General features: G+C 35.0%; 1 protein-coding gene and 1 long non-coding RNA gene across 5 annotated transcripts in view; one reads left to right on the plus strand and one right to left on the minus strand.

Annotated features, from left to right (window-relative positions):
• Positions 1-21,885, plus strand: part of slc1a7b (solute carrier family 1 member 7b) — a 57,012-nt gene continuing 35,127 nt past the window's right edge. For 2 of the 4 annotated variants that reach the window (XM_089124706.1, XM_089124707.1), the window contains exon 1: positions 1-139. Coding sequence is in view for 2 of the 4 variants with exons in the window: in XM_089124704.1 (XP_088980830.1) it covers positions 13,467-13,607 (141 nt within the window). In the remaining 2 variants the exon portion in view is untranslated. Of the gene's footprint in view, positions 140-3,588; positions 3,711-9,355; positions 9,472-13,466; positions 13,608-21,885 lie in introns of those variants that run through there. The other 2 variants (XM_089124705.1, XM_089124704.1) reach the window with 2 other exon arrangements.
• Positions 4,807-21,885, minus strand: part of LOC148970675 (uncharacterized) — a 50,139-nt gene continuing 33,060 nt past the window's right edge. Inside the window, exons 7-9 of the long non-coding RNA XR_016148293.1 lie at positions 12,881-13,617; positions 12,076-12,189; positions 4,807-4,930 (exon numbers count right to left, since the gene is read on the minus strand). This is a non-coding gene — a long non-coding RNA (uncharacterized LOC148970675). The remainder of the gene's footprint in view (positions 4,931-12,075; positions 12,190-12,880; positions 13,618-21,885) is intronic.

A 21,885-nucleotide genomic window follows, 5' to 3' on the forward strand; every position in this document is an offset into this window, starting at 1 on the left:
CGAACCCTCAACCGACCACTTGTTAGAGCATGAAGACTCTTATCACATCCTCTGGATTGTCATTTGTAGTCTGAGAGTTACTCCAGTCAGATTATAAACAGCGATGTGACGACTGTAAAAGACGCGCGGACAACTGAACGTGAGATGCTGCGAGCTTTCTTTATGATCTCTCCCTCTCTCTCTCTCTCTTTCTCACTTTCTCAAAACCTTCTCTCTCTCTTTATGATCTCTCTCTCTCTCTCTTTATGATCTCTCTCTCTCTCTTTATGATCTCTCTCTCTCTCTCTTTACGTTTTGTTGTAATGGCTCAGATAGATAGATAGATAGATAGATAGATAGATAGATAGATAGATAGATAGATAGATAGATAGATAGATAGATAGATAGATAGATAGATAGATAGAAAAATATGTAAATTAAGAAATCTATGTGTTAAGAACATGTTTATGTTATTACAGTTTTTCTGAATTGCTATAAAGACATTTCTTGAAACTATCATTCACTTTCTCGAAACCTTAAAGTCCCCGTGAAATCAAAATTGAACCTATTTACTTTGTTAGCGCATATTACAAGTCTTGTGGTGAACAATTAATCCGTGCAAGTGAATATATATTTAAAAAATGTTTTACCTTAGTAATCTTTAATCAAAATCTGAAAAGTTACTTCCGGTCTGGAACGGTTTCGTTTTCTGATGACGTAGGTTTCACAGTTTGGGTGGGGAAACGCTTAACCACTCCCCTCAAACCGTTAGTTTACTATGAGCGAGAGATGGAGAGGAGGAGCGCTAGAGTAAAATCCTGCCCTCTGTTCAATATTCCGTTTCACTTGGAAATACGTCACAGCACGGGAGAAAAATCGTTTGCAAATTCCGGTTCACGGGGACTTTAAACACAAAACCAAATTTTCAAACCACATTCAGGGAACCTCTGACTTTCCTGGCAAAATCAAACAAAATGCCTCAAAACCATTTTATCTGCTAAAATTAAGCAATGCTCTATCAGCTTTTAGTTTAATTACTGAAATAAATGAACCTTTGCACAATATTCAAATTTTTTGAGTTTCGCCATATTGGTTCTCAGATCATACACATGCGAGTCAATATTATTTAAACACTACAGATCATTCATTAGACACTCTCAGAAAAAAAGGTACAAAAGCTGTCACTGGGACTGTACCTTTTCAAAGGGTACATTTTTGTACCCAAAGGCTGCATATTGGTACCTTGGTACCTTATGTACACCTAAAATGTACATATTGACACCTAAAATGTACATATTAGTACCTAAAAATGTACATATTGACACCTAAAATGTACATATTAGTACCTAAAATGTACATATTAACACCTAAAATGGACATATTAGCTCCTGAAATTGACATATTAGCACCTAAATTAACAGCTAAAATCTACATATTAGCTCATGAAATGAACATATTAGCACCTAAAATGTACATATTAACACTTAAAATGTACATATTAGCATCTAAATTTTACATATTACATAAAATGTACCTATTAGAACCTAAAATGGACAAAAGTTTACCTTTTGAAAAGGTACAGCCCCAGTGACAGCTTTTGTACCTTTTTTTCTGAGAGTGTACAGAGAAAAATGGAGAACACGGGATGCAGTTACAGGAAAAAAGTTTTGTAACAAAGTTAAACAAATTTTGCAATTAGTAAAAAAAATATAGTAATTACAACTTATTAAGGTGAATAATTAGTATACTGTATGCACTGTCTGCAAGTACAGTATTGTTCTGAATATTGTATAGTATATAATGTGTGTGTATATTCAGCTCTTGCACACTGTGAAAATACAGTGACCAACTGCTAAAGCCAAAAAGGTTACAGTAAAAAAAGCATGCAACAAACACTCAAAGAAGAGTTGTGCACTGCAGAATCACGGTGAGTGGGAGATATTGTACACTTTGTCCACATCTCAGACAATGTCGTCTCTGCAGGAAAAACCCTAGAGCAGATCAAGCCTTGACAACACTCTCCACACCTGCTCTCTTCCTCATGCACTCTTCCTCCTCTCTCCTATATTGATTCCATCCATTGTTGGTATGAACATTCAGTGCAACATTTTGAGTCAGTTTTGGCCCTGAACTGACTTGTACAGTTGGTTTGATCACATCATTAGAGATAAGTGTGAACAATTTTGAGTCGTTGTGTGTAAACGATGATTGCAGCGAGTGTGGCAGTTGTGTTTAACTTTTGCCTATCTGTGTATAGTGTTGTGAAACACAAGTGCATCACAGTGAGTGAACAGTGTTTTAACTGCCTGAACTTTAATGTTGAATGTTTTACAGAAAGTGTGATGTATTCAACAAATTGGTTTAGGCTGATGAGAATTTGGTTCAGAGAAAATTCAGAAAAACTGTATTATGAAATATTTACGTATGAACATATTTTATAGTATATTTTCCTACAGAGACACAGTTTGAGCTGCTCTAGAGAAACACAAAAATGGATGTCCTTGAAGTTTCCACCACACTTTTCTCTCATAATAATATTACACAAATTAATTTCCTCATATGATATGCTGCATGTTCGCAGAACCACATTTAATTATATCTTGATAAAGAGAAGAACATTTTCAAATTGTTTGGAGGCGCTCTACCGTCGTTGATGCGTTGAGAAGTTTTCATAGAAGAAACGCATGTGAGTTGTCACATTTTCTGTCAGTAGTTTTAGTGCATTTTTCAACAATTCAGTTTTTACCTTGTTTTTTTTTTTTTACAATGATTTTTATTTATTTGCTCAGTAATTAATCTTGTTATTTTGTTATCTTAACAGTGCACCTTTAAATACTCACAGCCTCAACTTATACCAGCGCAAGTACGACGTGGTTTAGTTGGATTTTGGGTGGTTTGTGAATGAAGACAAAGGATTTTGTGCTGAAATGGTGGAGTATGTTTTTTTTTTCTTGTTTATATATATATCTATATATTAGAGCCAGACCGATATATCGGCCGATATTAGGCATTTTCTAAAATATTGGTATCGGCAGTTATAATGGCCGATAAATGAATATTTCAAAAATAAAATAAAAACTGACGAATCACGCTTCAACCATGTCATGAGTGTTGTCAAAAAGTGCAGGTAAAGGGATGAGCAAGCTGACATTGTAATTATAAGGTAGCTTATAACTATAAGGCAATGTAGGGACTAATTATTAATTTATTTATCAGAACTTGTTCCTCTGTTCTGTTGTGACAATAGAAACAAGTTTCTTTTTAAAATGAATATATAACTCATAAATAACTACAAATAACTAATGTTAGGGAAATCTGTTAATATTTTGTTGTGCGTTTCTGAAATAAAAAAAATAATAATATCGGCCGATATATTGGAATATCGGATTATAAAACCAACAAATATTTGTATCGGTATCGGCCTTCAAAATCCTTTATCGGTCTGGCTCTAATATATATAATATCTAATATACATATAATATATATATATATTCTTGTGATTGTATATCAAAGAATATTAATGCTGGCTGCATTGTTTCCACAACATACTGTAAATTTGTGTGCTCTGCCTATGATTAAGACCAGCTTTAAAGCACCCAGATTGCTGAAGCGGATGCCAGTTGCCACAGTAACACAACATGCCTTAGAGTTCAGCTTGGCCCAGAGAAAAATGAGGTTCAAGTCAGCAATACCCATTACCAGCTATGCAAGCGAACATAGCAGATGCTCAGGTGAGGATAAAAAAAAGCGCAACCCTCTCATAATTACTATAGAAAACACATAAAGTTAGTTACTCATACACTATGAAGCACCTTTAAATGACTTTCATGTTATTTATTTACATATTATGTCTGTTGTAACTTGGTATTAAGCTGGAATTGGTAAATGAGCAAAAGTAATGTGCATTACTGACAGAAATTACTATTTATTAGTGCTATTATTATACTATTATTCTTTAGATCTATTACACTGCAATTACAGTTGCAGGAATAATGTAAAAAAAAAGAAGAAGATACTTTTATATGAAGCCGCCAGTAGGTGGCGGCAAGTCTTAATTGGTGAGACAAATAATCATGTTCATTCACTGATTTGTTCATTTATGAACGAAACACCGCTCTGAGATGCAGAGAGGTTTGCTTTGTTAGAACTATTTTCGTTGGTGAAATAGAGCAAATTGACATTATTGTGTTTAAAATGTTAAATTGGTAACTGTTTACTGAACTGCTGTATTAAAATTAAAATATTAAAATTACATTTGAAATAGTGCTGATATTCGGGAAAACGACACTTTTGCGCGTGGGATATTGCTCAACTATATCACACGATATATAAACAAAAGCAAAAATTCATATCTTGAATTTTGCTTACATTTTTATTAATTTTGGTGGCATTTTCCACTCTTCACGACACAATTTTACAACAGACTCGCTTTTTGTTGTTAATGTTGGGCTATTGCCTAGTTAGACTGGCTCTATGTTTATTTTCAAAGCAGTGAAAAACGATGCAAAGCTCAGGGTAAACACACTATTGTTACCTGGCTGTAACCAGTGAACGCTGCGTTGTGGCCATGACGAGGGATGTAGCTACATAATTGAGAATTGATGACATTGGGCAAATTTATGTAAATAAATACATTTAAAATAAACTAAAAATGCACTTATGAGTTAGAAAAGGGCAAATATCTAGTCAGAGACCAAAAAGGTCAGGTGCTTGGGGTCTATCTATGCACGTGCCAGCAAGCGGACGTCTATCTGAAATGTACCATACTGATTTGTGTCATTAATGCATGCTGGCTGATTAGATATTTTACCCATGGACCTGCCTAAGTTCTTGGCTGTACTCCATCTAATGATTCAGCTGCGCTGTTGGTTGCATCTGATCTGAAGAACGTGGAGTAAGAAAAGGCACATCAGCGGGTCAGCGAGGGCACAAAAAGTCTAGGAGAGTTGCGCTACGCAAAAAGCAAGAGAAAAGAATTGAACATCTGGTAGAGAAAGAGGGGAAGATAAAACAACAGGGAAGAGCCAATAAGTGGAGTGATTGAAGTTGATGATTTCACCTGGTGGTCAACCTCTGTTTGTATCGATTCATGCCTGTACAAGCTCTAGCCTTGCCTCAAAAATACAAGTGCATTTCTATCTCATCTGAAGAACTGTGTTGAATAGACTCCACTGGAGAAAGGGAAAAAACATTTCATCTTTCTGCCTCATTCATTGTGTTTGTAAGGACATTTTGAAGGCACAAACTTGGCAGCCATGCTGAACATCCAAATTACCTTTATTTTTTAGCCCTGTGCTCTCCAACCCTCCAAAGATCTCACTGTAGGACCTTTAAATGACCTTTAAAAACTGTTAATGCAATGATAGTCAAGTCTTTTTTATTTGTGTGATGTTTCCTAAACCTAATCCTAATATATAGCCTATTAGTGGCTTGGAAGGATGAACCACACATCCCATTTGGAAAATTCAAGGTACACTCTGTCTATTAAACTGTCCAAAAAGTATGAGTTTGTATCATAAAAAAATACACCATATGCATCATATCTCCTGAACCAAACATGATTCAAACTAACTCATCTGTCAAGAGCAAGCGTTTTGCAAATCCCTGAGATTTGACAAGCAAATTTGATCAAAACATAGGCGTATACATCACATTTTCATCACAACCATCATGTGTGGTTCAGGAGATATAATACAAAATACATGGCGAAAAGCAACATTTCTGAGATGGCTCCTGTGATTGGCTAGAAGAGTACCAAGTTTCATGCTTTTATAAAAAAGTGATCATTTTCACATATTTTCTGGACTAAACGCAGTCTCAAACTTTTCTATGCGTATAGTATGAGAATGTGCAGTAGTGAAGTGGTAGGATTGTCGATTGTGAAGATGGTTTCAGATGACTTAAAGGGGTCATATAATGGTACATGCACTTTTTCAAGTTGATTGTACTGAAATGTGTGTTGGCAGTACCTGTACACAACCAGCATATTATTAAAAAAAAATCTATCCAGTGTTTTTGTTTTAATCTATTTATATGTTTTTCCCTGCCTCAGTCATTTTGATGTTTCTAAATCCCAACCGCTGAAGACACAGCGGCTGAGTTTTGTTTTCGAAGGGAATATTCCCCACGAGCAACGTCAATGCTTTCATGTTTGCGCGATTCGCAGATCTTTTCTCACCAGACTGCTTGCTTTATAAACGAGGGTCAGTATAAAGCTGGTTTTGACCAGGTAAAATTAGTGTGTTCTTACCAATGAGAATTTTTAATTAAGTATATTACAAACATTTCATTTAGACCCTACACTCTCAGAAAAAAGGTACGAAAGCTGTCACTGGGGCTGTACCTTTTCAAAAGGTACACTTTTGTCCATTTTATGTACTAATATGTACATTTTAGGTGTTGATATGTACATTTCAGGTGATAATATGTACATTTTAGGTGCTAATATGTACATTAAGTGTTGATATGTACATTTTAGGTGCTAATATGTACATTTTAAGTGTTGATATGTACATTTTAGGTGCTAATATGTACATTTTAGGTGCTAATATGTACATTTTAGGTGCTAATATGTACATTTTAAGTATTGATATGTACATTTCAGGTGCTAATATGTACATTTTAGGTGCTATTTTGTACATTTTAAGTGTTGATATGTACATTTCAGGTGCTAATATGTACATTTTAGGTGCTATTTTGTACATTTTAAGTGTTGATATGTACATTTTAGGTGCTAATTTGTACATTTTAAGTGTTGATATGTACATTTTAAGTGTTGATATGTACATTTCAGGTGCTAATATGTACATTTTAGGTGCTATTTTGTACATTTTAAGTGTTGATATGTACATTTTAGGTGCTATTTTGTACATTTTAAGTGTTGATATGTACATTTTAGGTGCTAATATGTACATTTGAGGTGCTAATATGTACATTTTAGGTGCTAATATGTACATTTTAAGTGTTGATATGTACATTTCAGGTGCTAATATGTATATTTTAGGTGCTATTTTGTACATTTTAAGTGTTGATATGTACATTTTAGGTGCTAATATGTACATTTTAAGTGTTTATATGTACATTTCAGATACTAATATGTACATTTTAGGTGCTAATATGTACGTTTTAAGAGTTGATATGTAAATTTCAGATACTAATATGTACATTTTCGGTGCTATTTTGTACATTTTAAGTGTTGATATGTACATTTCAGATACAAATATGTACATTTTAGGTGCTATTTTGTACATTTTAAGTGTTGATATGTACATTTTAGGTGCTAATATGTACATTTTAAGTGTTGATATGTACATTTCAGATACTAATATGTACATTTTAGGTGCTAATATGTACATTTTAAGAGTTGATATGTAAATTTCAGATACTAATATGTACATTTTCGGTGCTATTTTGTACATTTTAAGTGTTGATATGTACATTTCAGATACAAATATGTACATTTTAGGTGCTATTTTGTACATTTTAAGTGTTGATATGTACATTTAGGTGCTATTTTGTACATTTTAAGTGTTTATATTTACATTTTAGGCACTAATATGTACATTTTAAGTGTTGATATGTACATTTTAGGTGCTAATATGTACCATTAAGGTACCAATAGGCACCCTTTAGGTACAAAAGTGTACCTTTTGGAAAGGTACAGCCCCAGTGACAGCTTTTTTTTAACCTTTTTTCTGGGAGTGTATATAACCCCTTTAAAAAGAGTCTCCCTCAAGAAAACGTAGTGGTTAATGCATATATTCCTGATGTATTGAGCTGTAGTGCTCAACAAGGTTGGGCACATTTCTAAATGAATTGAATTGCCCACGCCCATAGGATATTGATTTGGAATGATGGGAAGGGAGATTTTTACAATTGAAAGAAATGTAACATATCACAAGTTTCCTTTCACTCTCTATTGTCCTGAATCATGTTGTTATCACAGTGGTAAAATGAAGCAGAGAAAAAATTAGGTAATTTTGAAAATTGGTTTCCTTCTCGCACTCTAAGCCTCTTAGCTGGAGTTTTAGCTTTGACGAACAACAACCTCCTCGCATACTCAGTTTGTTCTGAGTCATTGTTCATCATTCAAAATTCTCTGCTTGAATGACAGATAATAGTTCTGCTGTCATGGATATAATTTGCTAAAAGCTGGACACAAGTCATCAGCACAATTTTAAAATTATGGACCAAAAAAAAAAAAAGTTAATTGCTAGAGTGTTCCAGGCATTTGTTTTCCGGAAAAAAGGCTGGAAACTGCCCAATTGCAAGTAAATTCTGGCCTCTAGATATGGCATGAGTCCATCTTTCAATGCAAGTCTACAAAACAACACCTTCATTCAACAAGCAGACATGTCATTCATGGCAGCTGAACAAGTAAAACACCAAAGTTGAATATAGGGTTGGGGGTTTTTGAAAAATATAACAAGAGAAATGGCATGTGCTTCCTTCCGATGACAGAGACATTAATGTTATTAATGAATGAGTGAATGTGCATGGCAGCGGCTGGGCATTTGACTAATCTCTGCTATAATCCTGACCTGATGAAACCAGATTGAGCAGAAATATTGGCAAAAGAGTGGGATTACAGAGCATGGAGTCTGGGCAAACATGTGACGTGAGGGGTGACGAGACAAACCAAACAGACAATTGTACAAATGTGCAAACATGCAACCTTGCACAAGCACATTTACACCGCTATTGTTAAAAGTAAAATAGCACTTTCTATGAGTGCCCTAAAAGCCAGACTCGATGCCATTAAAGAGGTCATGTCAGGAATGGTGTCATGGGATGAAACACGTAGAGGTAAAGAGAGGTCTATCTATCCGAGTGTGCATGTGGGACGGCCAGACTGAGTCGGATTACTCTACTGGTAAACATCCGCTGACGGCTGTCCTGACTGAAATGTATGACGCACAAGTCTCATATCAGAGTTGTCACCATGTCCTACAAATCTCTTCCTCTGTGCCTTTCATCATCAAACAAGAGTCTCTTCCACATTATGCACATTTCAGACAACAGTTTATTTGTGCTGAATACATAATGCTGGGAAACTTTTGTGCAGACGGTTCAGAATAGTGCTGAATAGGTTTATCAACACAATATTTAGCAATTTTGTCACGTTAAAATGTGTTTTTGTTTTAGACTTCTTTGGAGCTGAAATTAATTAAATATGTGTGTAGCACTGTTATTTGTTAACACAGTCAATGCATTTACCTAATTAACTAATTATGGATCAGAACAAAGGAGGAACTTGCAATAGCACAAGGGTGTCCATGTCAAAACAAGGACATACCGTTAGACTTTTGTATAGAGCTAATAATATCATACCATTTGTATATTACACAAAAACCCCAAAAGCTTTTTGCATTTTCAGAATGTCATTTTGTGGAGCATGGCTGCTTTCATTGAATGGAAAGAGGAATGTGAATATCCTGCCAAACACCCCCTGTTGTTTTCAACCGATGAAAGAAAGTCAGGTTTGAAATGAGGGTGAGTAAACAGTAACAGAATTTTGAACTGAATTGAATAAAGTTCCTGTTAATAAACAACTGAAAATAAAAAGAATTCACATAATTCATTCATGCATTTTTTTTTTTAGGCATGGAGCCATATAAAGTAACTATATAATATACAATATGTATATATATATATATATATATATACTGTATATATAAACATTTGGGATATTTCACCCACAAATTTAAATTCGGTTATTAATTTTGTTCGGAACACAAATTAAGATCTTTTTGGCGAAATCTTAGACAGTGGTGGAATGTAACGAAGTACAAATACTTCGTTACTTTACTTAAGTACATTTTTCATGTATCTTTACTTTACTTAAGTAGAATAAATAGTGCATACTTTTTACTTTTACTTCGTTACATTTTGCAGCAATTATTATACTTTCTACTCCACTACATTTCTACAACTTCTGTTACATTTTCGTTACATTTTCTGATCAGTTTTTCCCCTGCCAAAACGTAATGTGACCGTCCGTTCGTTGCACATTTGTCTCACCAGTGACGTTTGGTTGCCATAGATACAGTATATCAACCCGGTCACACTAAATGCGTCTCACACGCAGTGTGTTTATCATGCAACTCATACGCGAAATTGTTTTTAGGTGCATAGGAAACACACCGTGTGTAATATATGTTTGGTTTGGTTGGGATTATGGCAAGCCAAGAGGTTCAGAATTACACCATAAATGAATCGCGTTTACTGCCAAACATAGTTATTAACATATAGTAAGGATAAGCATGATATTGCCTAATTGCAAGCTTGTTTCAGAAATGGTGACATTTTTTTCCATCATTATTGAACATCATTATAGGAGTAGGCTATTAGGTTGAATGAGTTAGAATTAAATGTTTCATTAATCATTAGAAAATAGACATTAAAATAATAAATTGTTATGCAAGTACTTTTAATACTTAAAGTACATTTAAAATAAAGTACTTTTTACTTAAGTATGGTTGTCATTGTGTTACTTCTACTTTTACTAAAGTAAATATTTATCTGGGTATTTGTACTTTTACTTAAGTACTGAGATTCAGTACTTCCTCCACCACTGATCTTAGAGACAAACGGATGAAGCCAATGAGTACATCAGGATGATTAGTGATTAGGAGGCCAATGGGCAAATTGGGCCAGGATGCCTGGGTTACACCCTACTCTTTTTTTTTTTTTTTTTTAATTGAGAGTCTTCCTTTGATTTTTAATAACCACAGAGAGTCATGACCTCAGTTTAATGTCTCATCCGAAGGACGGTGCTTGTTGAATTTATTTAATTTAGGCAATGATGTATTTAATGTTTGAGTTGATGAATATTTATATGTAAATAAATGCCAAAATTCAATCTGTTCATCATATAAAGCGATCGTGTCTTTTCAGAAAATTTGGACTAAACATTAATCGATTCATATGGATTAGTTTTGAAACGTCAATGTGGTAGTTGCGTAGCTATCAATGGAGGGACAGAAATCACTCCGATTTTAGTAAAAAGATCTTCATTTATGTTTTGAAGAAGAACGAAACTCTTACGGGTTTGGAACAACATGAGGGTGAGTAATTAATGACAGACTGAAAACTTTTCTGTGAACTAAACCCTATAGTTACAGTCCGCAGTTTTTCCTCTGTCGCCATCTCTGTTTGAAATCTGCAATTGCAGTCATTTGCGTAATTATCAACTATACGTGAGTTGTACCTCGGTACGGCACAGCACAGAATCAAATTAATACGTTTAATAATAACAAGTGCTGTGCTATACGCAATATAGCTTATACTAGCCAGGGCTCCTTCTTTATGTGTACAGACGTGACGTAATGATGCAAAAACATGCAAGAATTCCCTGTGGAAATCTACCAATCAGTTCAAAACATTACAAGCTTACCGCTTTGAATCAAGCTAAGGCAAGCAGAGAGTTAACAACACTGGCTGGTTAGTTTATTTTGGATAATAACCCAATTAAGAGATTTTTTTGCATTCAAGTCAATAAAGAAACAAAATTTGTTAGTCAAATTATGTCTGACTTGAAGCGGAATGTACAGTATGTACAATGTATTTCTAGCAATGAATCATTACCACTTTTGAAGATGTTCTGGCAGGTTTACCACTTCTGTAAGTGCAGTTTTATTTTGGTCTCAAATGGACCTTTAGCTTTCACAGTAGTACCATCATCACGCGCATTGAGAGGGCTAGTTTATATATGGGTCGACACTCACAGGGGTTCAGTGGGTTTAAATGAAGGATCTGAAAGGCACATTATCGAACACATTCTTCCTCGTTCGTTCTGTGTAGCGACTGACCCTGCGCATGTGCCTCTTTCGAGAATCATTGATGAATAAGACAGCTGGAGTGCAACGCTTAGCCTTCGGTGGTGTGGATTAATTGTGAATGAGGAGCGGAGATGTGTGTGGTGTGCCGGGATTATGTCATCTAACGCTCCTGTGATTCTCTGATCTCCTGAGCACAAAATCACTGACTGTGCAGATTGCGTACACCACTTTTCATACTATACATTTTGTCAGTTTGATTCCTTTTTTATTCACGTACTGTTAAAAAAGCTTGGGGTTGGTAAGATTTTATACTCACCAATTCTTTTAACATCATTACTCCGGTCTTCGGTGTCACATGATCCTTCAGAAATCACTAACATGATGATTTGCTGCTCAAGAAACCAGGATGCACTTTTTTCAGGATTCTTTGCTGAATAGAAAAAGAAAAGCATTTAATTGATATAGAAATCTTGTAACATTATATAATGGCTGTACTGTTACTTTTTGATTTCTTTAATGCATCCTAACTTTGGTCACACTTTAGATTGGGGTCCAATTCTCCCTATTAACTATTAACTACCACTTTTGCCTCAAACTCATAGTTACAGCCTATTAATAGTTAGCTAACTAGTTGGGTAGGATTACGGGATGTCGAATATGGTCATGCAGAATAAAACATTAATAAGTGCTTAGAATAAATTGTCAATATCGTTGACAATTAATATAAATTGACAATTTATTCTAAGCATGCTTAGAATAAATTGTCAATTACGTATTAAGATACATGCTAATAAGTTAGTTAATAGTGAGAATTGGACCCTAAACTAGATGTTTTTTTGTACCCTGACCCTTACCAAGATTATTTACTCAATATTTAATGATACATTGATTTCTTAAATCTGCTGTGCACATTTCAATAGCATGCTCAGCTCTTTAAATTGTTACGCTACTAATAAAAGTAAAGTTCAAAAACGGTTGCACTTTAACCTCAAACTCCCATTCCACAATGAATGCACAAAAAAACGGTGATTTACAAATATTTAAGTTATAGACAAACTGCTCTGTATGCTACACTTAAAATGATCTACATGTGCATATCCGTCCGTATCTTTCTTACTGACCATTTGATTTGTTTGTTTTTTATAACTTGAGCAAGTCCAAAAACAAGTACTGTTTTAAATGTCAGCCTTGTATGGTTTTTATATCCACCAAATTTGGGTGTTTCTGCAACTGCGGCCACTTTTGATGGTGTGAGCTTTTCGAAAATGAACTCTCTTAAATGTACACTTTCAATAGATATGCAAAGATATGCATCTGTAAACATCCACACGCCCATTTCTTATTCATTCAGTGGCATTTATAAATAGATCCAGCCAGTTTCATCTTCATTTGATGCTCTGTGTTTATAATCCAGGCCACAGACCCCTTTACACAGCGTGCTTTTGCTAATAGGATTGATGCTGCCCGCACTGTGCACAACACCAACTGATGCTCGCTTCCTATTGGCTGAGCTGGAAGGTGGGCGTAGCTGATCCGTCCCGAAGGGGCTGGTGCAATAGTGCAATAGAGCAAAACTGCAATTATCTTTTTTTCGTTCACGCTCTGTCCAAGGTGCATCTGCGTGGGTCCTTCTCCCGTCTGGATCTGGGCGGTGGATATATGGAGATCTGCTAGTGTGGCTGGTGTTTTGTGGACGAGGGACACACGATGGCCGTGGCACTGGATGCAGTGTGGGTGCGAGTGAAAGGGGTTTGTAAGCAGAACGGCCTGCTGATCCTCTCAGTCTTGGCCGTGGTTATCGGATGTCTTCTCGGCTTCTTCCTGCGCTCCAAGAACCTCTCGGAGCAGGTCAGTCATTCTGTCAACAAAGCACTGTAAAATTATCCCAAAAAACCCTTTCCAACCCCGTCTATAGTGTCAGTATGGTCACAAACGTGGTCTCATTTGGTCCAAATGACCTGTGGGTTTCCTTTTTTTAGATGACTTTCTAGTAGAAGGCTAAAATCAGGGTTTTTTAATGGTTATTGTTTGATCATTATGGGTTTTACTATTAAACTATTGCTTTTGGTCCACCCCAGTCTTGGATGATTTGGTTAAGTTTTTGCATCAACCCGTTTTGAATTCTTAAATCAAGACACATTTACTTGAAAAAATCAGTTAAATAACTATTCGCTGACAGGCGTCAGAAAAGTAAACTTCAAAAGGAAGGGATTATTTTTGCTTGTTAGAATGTAAGACTTCATATCTGAAGTCATTTTGCTCCCCAAGTAAATGTATCTTGATTTAAGAATGTTTAGATGTTTGTAATGGAAAATAAAATACAAAGGAAAGTCATAGTTCAGATTAAAACTACAGTGACTGGCCGCTTTGACTAAAACCTCCGTTATGATTCTCAAATACGCCTAAAAATAAAACCTCCAGAGGCCATTTGCTGTGACGGCCAGGGATTACTGTCCAATCATACAAATGCTCTTAGTAATTGTACATTAAGCAAATGCTGCTTAGCCTCACAGCGTTTAAAGCAGGACTGTGGTGCTATCGGCCGTTTCAGCTAAATTAGAATGGGCTCTTTTTTAAAAAGCAAGAAAAACCCATTTGGACCTATAAAAGAAAGAAAACGTTATATGCATTTATGTATTTGGCAAATGCTTTTATCCATTTTGTCAGTACATGCATTCACTGAAAACTGAACAAATGACCTTGGTGTTGCTAGTGTTAAGCTTGATAAATTGAGCTACAGGAACATGGCAATCTAATTCATGTACACTTCTGGTCAAAAGTTTGAAATAATGACATTTTTTAAATGGTTTTGAGAGAATACAGTACCTTTTAAAATAGCTGTTTTAATATATTTTAAAATGTAATGTATTCCTGTGATCAAAGCTGAATTTTTAGCATCATTACCAGTCTTCAGTGTCACATGATCCGTCAGAAATCAATCTAATATGATGATTTGCTGCTCGAGAAACATTTCTGATTATTATACATGTTGAAAACATTGTGCTGCTCAATATTTTTGTTGAAAAGTATTTAAGGGCATTATATCAGTCAATTGACAAAAAGATGTATATTTCAAATACATTATGTTCTTTTGAAATGTCTATTAATCAAAGAATTTGTTTGTTTCCATCAAAATATTCAGCAAAAAACTGTTTTCAACATCGATACTTTATTTTAAGTTCCTTTACAAGAAGCTTCCTCGCAAAAAAGAAGCGCTGGACACAAAATAAGCAATACATAGCTCAAGAAATAAAAGTAACATCAACAAACAAATGCTAAAAAAACCCTTTAAAACATTTCATATGTCATAATTTCAAAAAGCAGAGAATCCAAAGGGCTGGAGCATATGAAGAGAAAGTCCTGTCACCCATAGACCTTAAGAGTTTATGAGGAACAACCAACGAGTTGGATTGTGAAGATCGCAGTCTATGATTTGGGGTATAGAAATTCAACAATTTCGACTGGGAGCCAGTGTAAGACCAAAACTAGAGAGATATGATTGTATATCCTGGACCCATGCAGTCAATATCCTGGCCCCCAAGTTTTGCACGTATTGCAGTTTGTTTAGTGTGGATTTAGAAATGTATCATTGGACGAAATCTTGATAAAAAGGTGAAAAAAGGACGATTTAACTGTACTTTGAACAAAACAATCAAATATAAAAAACTAGTCACAAAAGGTTCCTCACTTTATTTTGAGTCTTCAAGATAAATTTGATGGAATTTGGAGGATGGGAACCAAAGAGCGTAACTTTCATGCTTACTAATTGAGCACCAAATCAGAAAACTTGGCATCACAGTAATTAATTACATTTTAACATAGAAAACAGTTTTTTAATATAATAATATTTCCCAATTAACTGTATTTTCAATTATATAAATGCAGTCTTGGTGAGCAGAAGAGACAAAAACATTAAAAATCTCAATTATTCCAAATTTTGACTGGTAGTGTAAATTAATGCAATGCATGTTCTCAAAATCTGTGACGCACCAAAATCTCAAATTATGTTCCTATTGGCTATTTTCAGTCCGGCAGCAAATATGTGCCTCACTTGACCGCTCTATTATCTCTCTATCTCTCTCACACAGTCCTTTGAGGAGACCCTTAGGAATGGGAATAGAATAGCTTCTACAAGTATATCTCATGCACTATTTATATGAATAGAGTATATTACATTTCAAATGGGATATTTATGTACTATACACTGCAATTACAACTATATCTATCTATTGATTTCTTTTTATAGAAAAGGAAACAAACCACAGGTTATGTGTGGAGGTTTTGTATGAATTATGTATGAGAGTCATAAGAGGATAGAGAAGAGCCTTAACTAACCCGATAGCACTAGACACACACAAGACACACGCTAGCTATTTGACTACAGAATGTTATTGTGTTTAAATTCAGCTACAACTGCAGATAATTAAAGAATATTTATAGGCCAAATTAAGAAACATTACAAAAATGCTTTAATAAAAATAATAATAAAAAACATTTTATTTAAAAGAATGTCAGATTTTAGTTATTTTTTAAAACTATCAAATCAGCAGTTGTGATATTATTTTCTTCTCTATTGCATTTTCCTTGCACCTTCCATTTACATTTTTAAATCAAAATTGAAAACATCTCTTTTCCATGGCGTTTTCATAATGAATTTCCTGTTTTATTGCTTCTTTTATTTGATTTTATGTATTGGTGTTGTTATTTATTTATTATGTTTTATTCGTCAGCACTTTGGATGGCTCTGCTATGTTTAAATGTGCTTTGTAAATAAAATGTACAAAAGATGCTTGCCATTAAGGGGTTGAATTATTTTAAGAATACAGTCAGTAAAGGTTGCATTTTCAGTTGAATTTGGAGAAATCACTTTAAACATTTGAGCTATTTCAATTACTTTTGTCTGATTTGTTCAGTGCAAACTGCTGAAAGTCTTTTTTGCCAATAAATTTGATTTGCAATGGGGGTTGGATAATTTTGGTTATACAGTTCTCGAACAAGAACAAATTTAGGGAAAACTGTAGATTTGATGGTTATGGTTTGCTATGTGTGGATCTCATGTGAGTGACAGGTTGGCTCGTCATCAGAGAAGAGATGTCGCTGCAAGAGGGAGGCGAAGTTATTTTAATTCAAGATTACGAGGCACATGAATTAAAAAAAATGTGTGCACAGATACATTGCTTATAATAAATAATACTGAAAATTTGCATTAAAAAAATAAGAATAGTCCATTTTGATTCCATGGGGAGTCATGGTTTTAAAATTTGCAATATGGAGTGTGTGCTTGTAATCATGTGAATATCATATTTATCTGTTTATATGTTCATATGAAATCTTTTTAAAACATCTTTTAAAGCGATCAAACAACTTTTTTCTTGCCGGATAATAAAAGTGACTATTTTAATGTTTGAATTTTTTTTCTTCTCAATACCATTGGCCTTGTTTTGTTTTTTTTCCCCCGATCATTTTTTTTTAATATAACCAACATTGACATGCTTTTTGATCAATGTAAAATCCTGCTGTCTAAGTGTTTCTGCTAGAAAGATGTCCAAGCTGATTTCAGAAAGCTTTCTCACAATTCAGAATCTCTTTTGTTGTTTGCGTTGTGGAGAGTGCTGCTCTGAAAGGTGCTCTGTGTTTTAGTGTAAAGCTTAGTGATAGCAATGTAATGCCTTGCCATAATCTCAGCGCCGGCACGGAAAACATGCTGTGGGCCGCGTCAGTCATGCATCACGTTCGTTTGAAGGCCTGTGTTTAGCGTTTTTTTTTTTGTTGTTTTTTTTGGCAAAGCACTTGCGAGACGAAACACTCCCATTTGGACACAAAAGTGTTTAGAGACTAATGCACATATTGAATAGTGGCATTGAGAAAGTCTGAATGCTTTGAGATTGATAGTCACAGATGATCACAGAAAATATGAACACTCTTAGAAATGGTTCTATTTAGAACCAGAAATGGTTTCATCCCCCGCTTCATATATGGAACTCCAAAATGGTTCTATATAGAACCTTTTTTTTTTTTTGGTAAAAGGTTCTATTGGCCAAGTATGGAACCCCAGGGTTCTATATAGAACCCAGAGGAACCATTTTCTTAAGAGTGTATAGAACCTTTTAGGGGTTCCAAATACGTATAGCGCTAATAGAATCTTTTAAGGTTCTATATAGAACCTTTTCTCCTAAGAGTGAATATGAAATATGAAAAGTGAATATATATGCTATAGACTTCACCATTCTGTAAAAGCTGGCTAAATTCAGTTTAAAGGAAAAGTTGAATAGTTCAAGTTAATTATCCCTATTTTTATCTCCTGTGAAAAAGTAGAAGTTCAAAAAGAGTACTTAATAATTGAAATATGAAAACAATTGCTTTATGAAATTAGTTTTTGAAACTTATTTGCATGTTGTTTGAAATTTCATGAATTTTAGTTACATTTATTTTTAAATGCAGTTGTTTTTAACCCACTTAAGTAGAGCATCTTTGTGTAATTTCATAATTATATTGGTTTTGTAGTATGGTTAATGTGCACATACATTTGTAAATACACATTTGAAATGAAGTTAAATAAATTAGCGTTAAATCTAATATAGAATAACACTTTACAGTTCAAATGATAATCTATAAACTAAATTGAATGTGCTTTAGTACGTTAGTCAACACATCAAAATGTGTATTTCTTAAATGAGCAAAAACATAATTTAAAATGCACTTTAAAGTAAAAATAGAAGAGCCCTTTGAAAGTGGACTTAAAACACTTAAGTGTCCTTTAATTTCATTGCAAGTAAAGTTTTTAAAAAATACTTTTAAGATTTGTATTACTCTACAAGCTCACAATAAATTCAACTAAACACACTTCTTTTTTTTATGAGCAGTAGTTTTCTTTGCAGGGAGATTACCAGAGAGTGATAATTGATGATTTCTGATCATTTTGCATGGATGAATGAACGCATCTTGTTTCCACCAATACCCCAAAACATTGCCTTTCACATAAATGTAGCTTTCAGGAGGTTATTTTGCTTTCTGGGGCCGTACTCGTATCTCAGTTTCAAACCAGCTGGACAAAGCAAGCTCTCACTGAAGCTCAGCAGGCTTTTGTTGTGTTTTTTAAAGCATGCTGGTATGAATAGTTCAGCGCTTGTTATGACTCTCCGGTTCGTGAAGTCAGTATATCTCACATATTCAGATAAAGCCAGCAAGAGGTTGAAAGGTACTAAGACTGTTCCCAAAAAGAGATGGGGTCGTGATTATTTTGTGCCCTTGAGAGAGACATTTAAAGTAGGTACCTGAATGGGAGCTCACGTGCGTCATGATTGTGTCAGGTCTAAATGTCTGGGAGATTTGAGAGCAATGGTGCAAGGTAAGATTTCAGTCAATAGTAAATTACATTTTGGGCTGTTCCTCACATATTCTATGGCCTTAGAAATCTTGGAAGATATCACACAAGTCTTATGAACTCATCTAGAGTGGCTTTTGGAGCTGGACAAAGGGTAATGGTGTCTATTTTCACTGGATTGTGAAGTAAGAAAGAAAGTTATAGGGGTTTGAGGTGAGTAAATGATGTCAGAAGTTTGATTATGGGTGATTTATTGCATCTTGAGGGCATCACCATAGATAAAGTATGGACATCATCACATCTCCACACGGCTGCAGGACATTTGAAGGCTTTAAACAAATTTTGAGGGGTTTTCATTTTCTTGGCCACATCAAGTCAAATCAAACTCATTCAAAGCCGCATCACAGAAAATCATGAGGTTGTTGGTAATATCTTAATATATTCATGCCTTTTAGTTTAGTCCATGCCTTTTAATACTGTAACTTCATGCCATTTAGCAGATTAGAGCTGGACATTTTGGGAAGATCTAACCAATCACACAAGTGAGATGTTGCTTTAAATGTTTTGCAGTAAAGAAGGTTGTACTATTTAGCACAGAATGCATATATCCATAGTGACAGATAGATTGCCATGTCTGTCGAGCTCCAAAAAAGATCTTATTTATCCAAAAAGTCATGCTATAATTTTGCGTGAAAAACAGACTGATGTTTAAGTCTTCAATTTAGAATTCAGTCTGTCTGTTCTTCATGCAGTGCTATCGTGTGCAATCAGATCGAGTGTGTGAGAATTAGTCCACTTCAAGGTTCTTTATGTGAAGAAATCGATTCTTTGCTTCAGGAACAATATTACCTGATTAACAGCTGATCTTCAGCTCCACTCAACTCATGAGTAATGAATGAGTTTGTTCCACTAGATGGCAGGATTCAAGCTGAGGTCTCAAGGAAGAACTTAATGGGAAAACTTTGTGATGTTTGTATACTTCTGAAATTAGTGTTCACCAAGACGTTAGTACTTCTTTATATAGAGTGATATGATGACTGTATAATGTACTTTTTTATTGACTACAACTTTTTGGCATCCAAATCCCCCAATAGATTATTCAGGCTGCATGATAGTTTGTTGTACTTAATACTTAATGACTTTCTATTAAGGACATTATTTGCCAACCATGATTGCAAACAATACAGTCGAGGTTCATGTTTGGACTTATTACAAACCTACGTTCAGACTGTCATTCTAAATCCCATTTTTACGTATATCTGTGATTTTTACAAATTTGTTTCAAGCTACATTCTTATGTGGATTGAAAACCTATTCAAAACATCGCTTAGAGCACCTTTAAGAGGTGCAGGAACGGGAAAAGTGAAATAGGCCTACTTTATGATTCCCTACTGGTAGTATTGGGGGTATAATACATTACAACTAATGTGAGTTACGTAATCAGATAACAGAATTTGAATTTGCTCAGCGAGTCACTCTGGCATTTTGTAATGGTGCTCATGAAAGGGATACTTCAGGATTTAGCATTAAGCTTATTTATAGGAAACCTGTAGTATTTTCAAATTACTGTGCTTTTCACCCTCATATCCCCCTGAGACGAGAGATTTAATGTTTTTTTTTTTTTTTTGTGGGGAAAAAAAAGTGACATTTTTCTGGAAAAATCGTCATTTTTGCATCATCTGAGGATTTTTCGGCCAGAGGCTAAAGACTACAGTCAGTATTCGGGTCTGTCCCGCATGTCCTCAACCCGCCCATAAAGGGCGATCTCAATCACAGAATGAACACATAGTGTCGGCCATCTTTTTTTAGAAGCTAATGGTGCGTTCTATTATAGCCAACGAACCGACTCAGACCTCGGATTTGACGTCACATCCACATTTCAAGCGTTCTATTATGTTTTGCGTGTCCGAGTCGGAGAAAAAAAATGGGCGCCACCCGGTAAGCTGTTATAATGGTAGCACTGGCTGAGTACCAGGCACTTACATTAAAAAAAATATTATGACTACACTTTATCAAAACGCAGCCATCTGAACTTGTTCACTTTCTTTAATGTTTTTCATGTGAATCTTCTGTTAGCAACGCTAGTAATTGCACTCACAACAACCGATTCCCATACCTACAGTAATACGAGTGATTATAATCGTCATTTAAAATACCAAAGTGTTTCAAAAACAATGAAAACAATTCATTCTTACAAGTCACAGGGTGCAGCCATCTTGAATTCTGAAACTGAATTTTTGCTTGGTGTCCTCAATGGGACCTTGGTTGTCCAGTCCCCAATGTCACTACTCTTTCTTTTGCGGCCTTGACGAGAACATCGATCTCCTCAGCTGTGAAATGAGTCAGAATCGGTAAATGCGGCGTTATAATAGTATTGCGCCATGGAACAAGCGCACCTCGTTCATCATGCTCTTAAAGGGAATATGACGCTCTGATTGGTTTATTTCATGTTATGCCCAAACCACACCTATGAATAATGAAGCTACTTCAGTCCAACCCCTTTTAAACTTGCGTCAGGCGTCATTTATCCCGCCAGTAAAATAGCAACAGCGCCGAGATCCGCCCACAAAGATACTTGCGCTTTGTGTTTCAGATCGTTAAAATAGGTCCCATGGTGTAAAAGGGGATTTACATTTGAATAACTTTTTTGTTTTTGAAAACCAAACAAGCCCATCCCATATAAGAAAAGGTAACATAACGTAATGCATTACTTTCCATAAATTGGACAATGTGAAGGCTATTTCACAGGTTAGATTGGTATACTTTATAGTCCCAGGTAGGGCAATTTGTCTTTAACTCAGA

This window comes from Pimephales promelas, chromosome 20 (assembly GCF_988280905.1).
Source record: "Pimephales promelas chromosome 20, fPimPro1.hap1.1, whole genome shotgun sequence".
Taxonomy (NCBI): domain Eukaryota; kingdom Metazoa; phylum Chordata; class Actinopteri; order Cypriniformes; family Leuciscidae; genus Pimephales; species Pimephales promelas.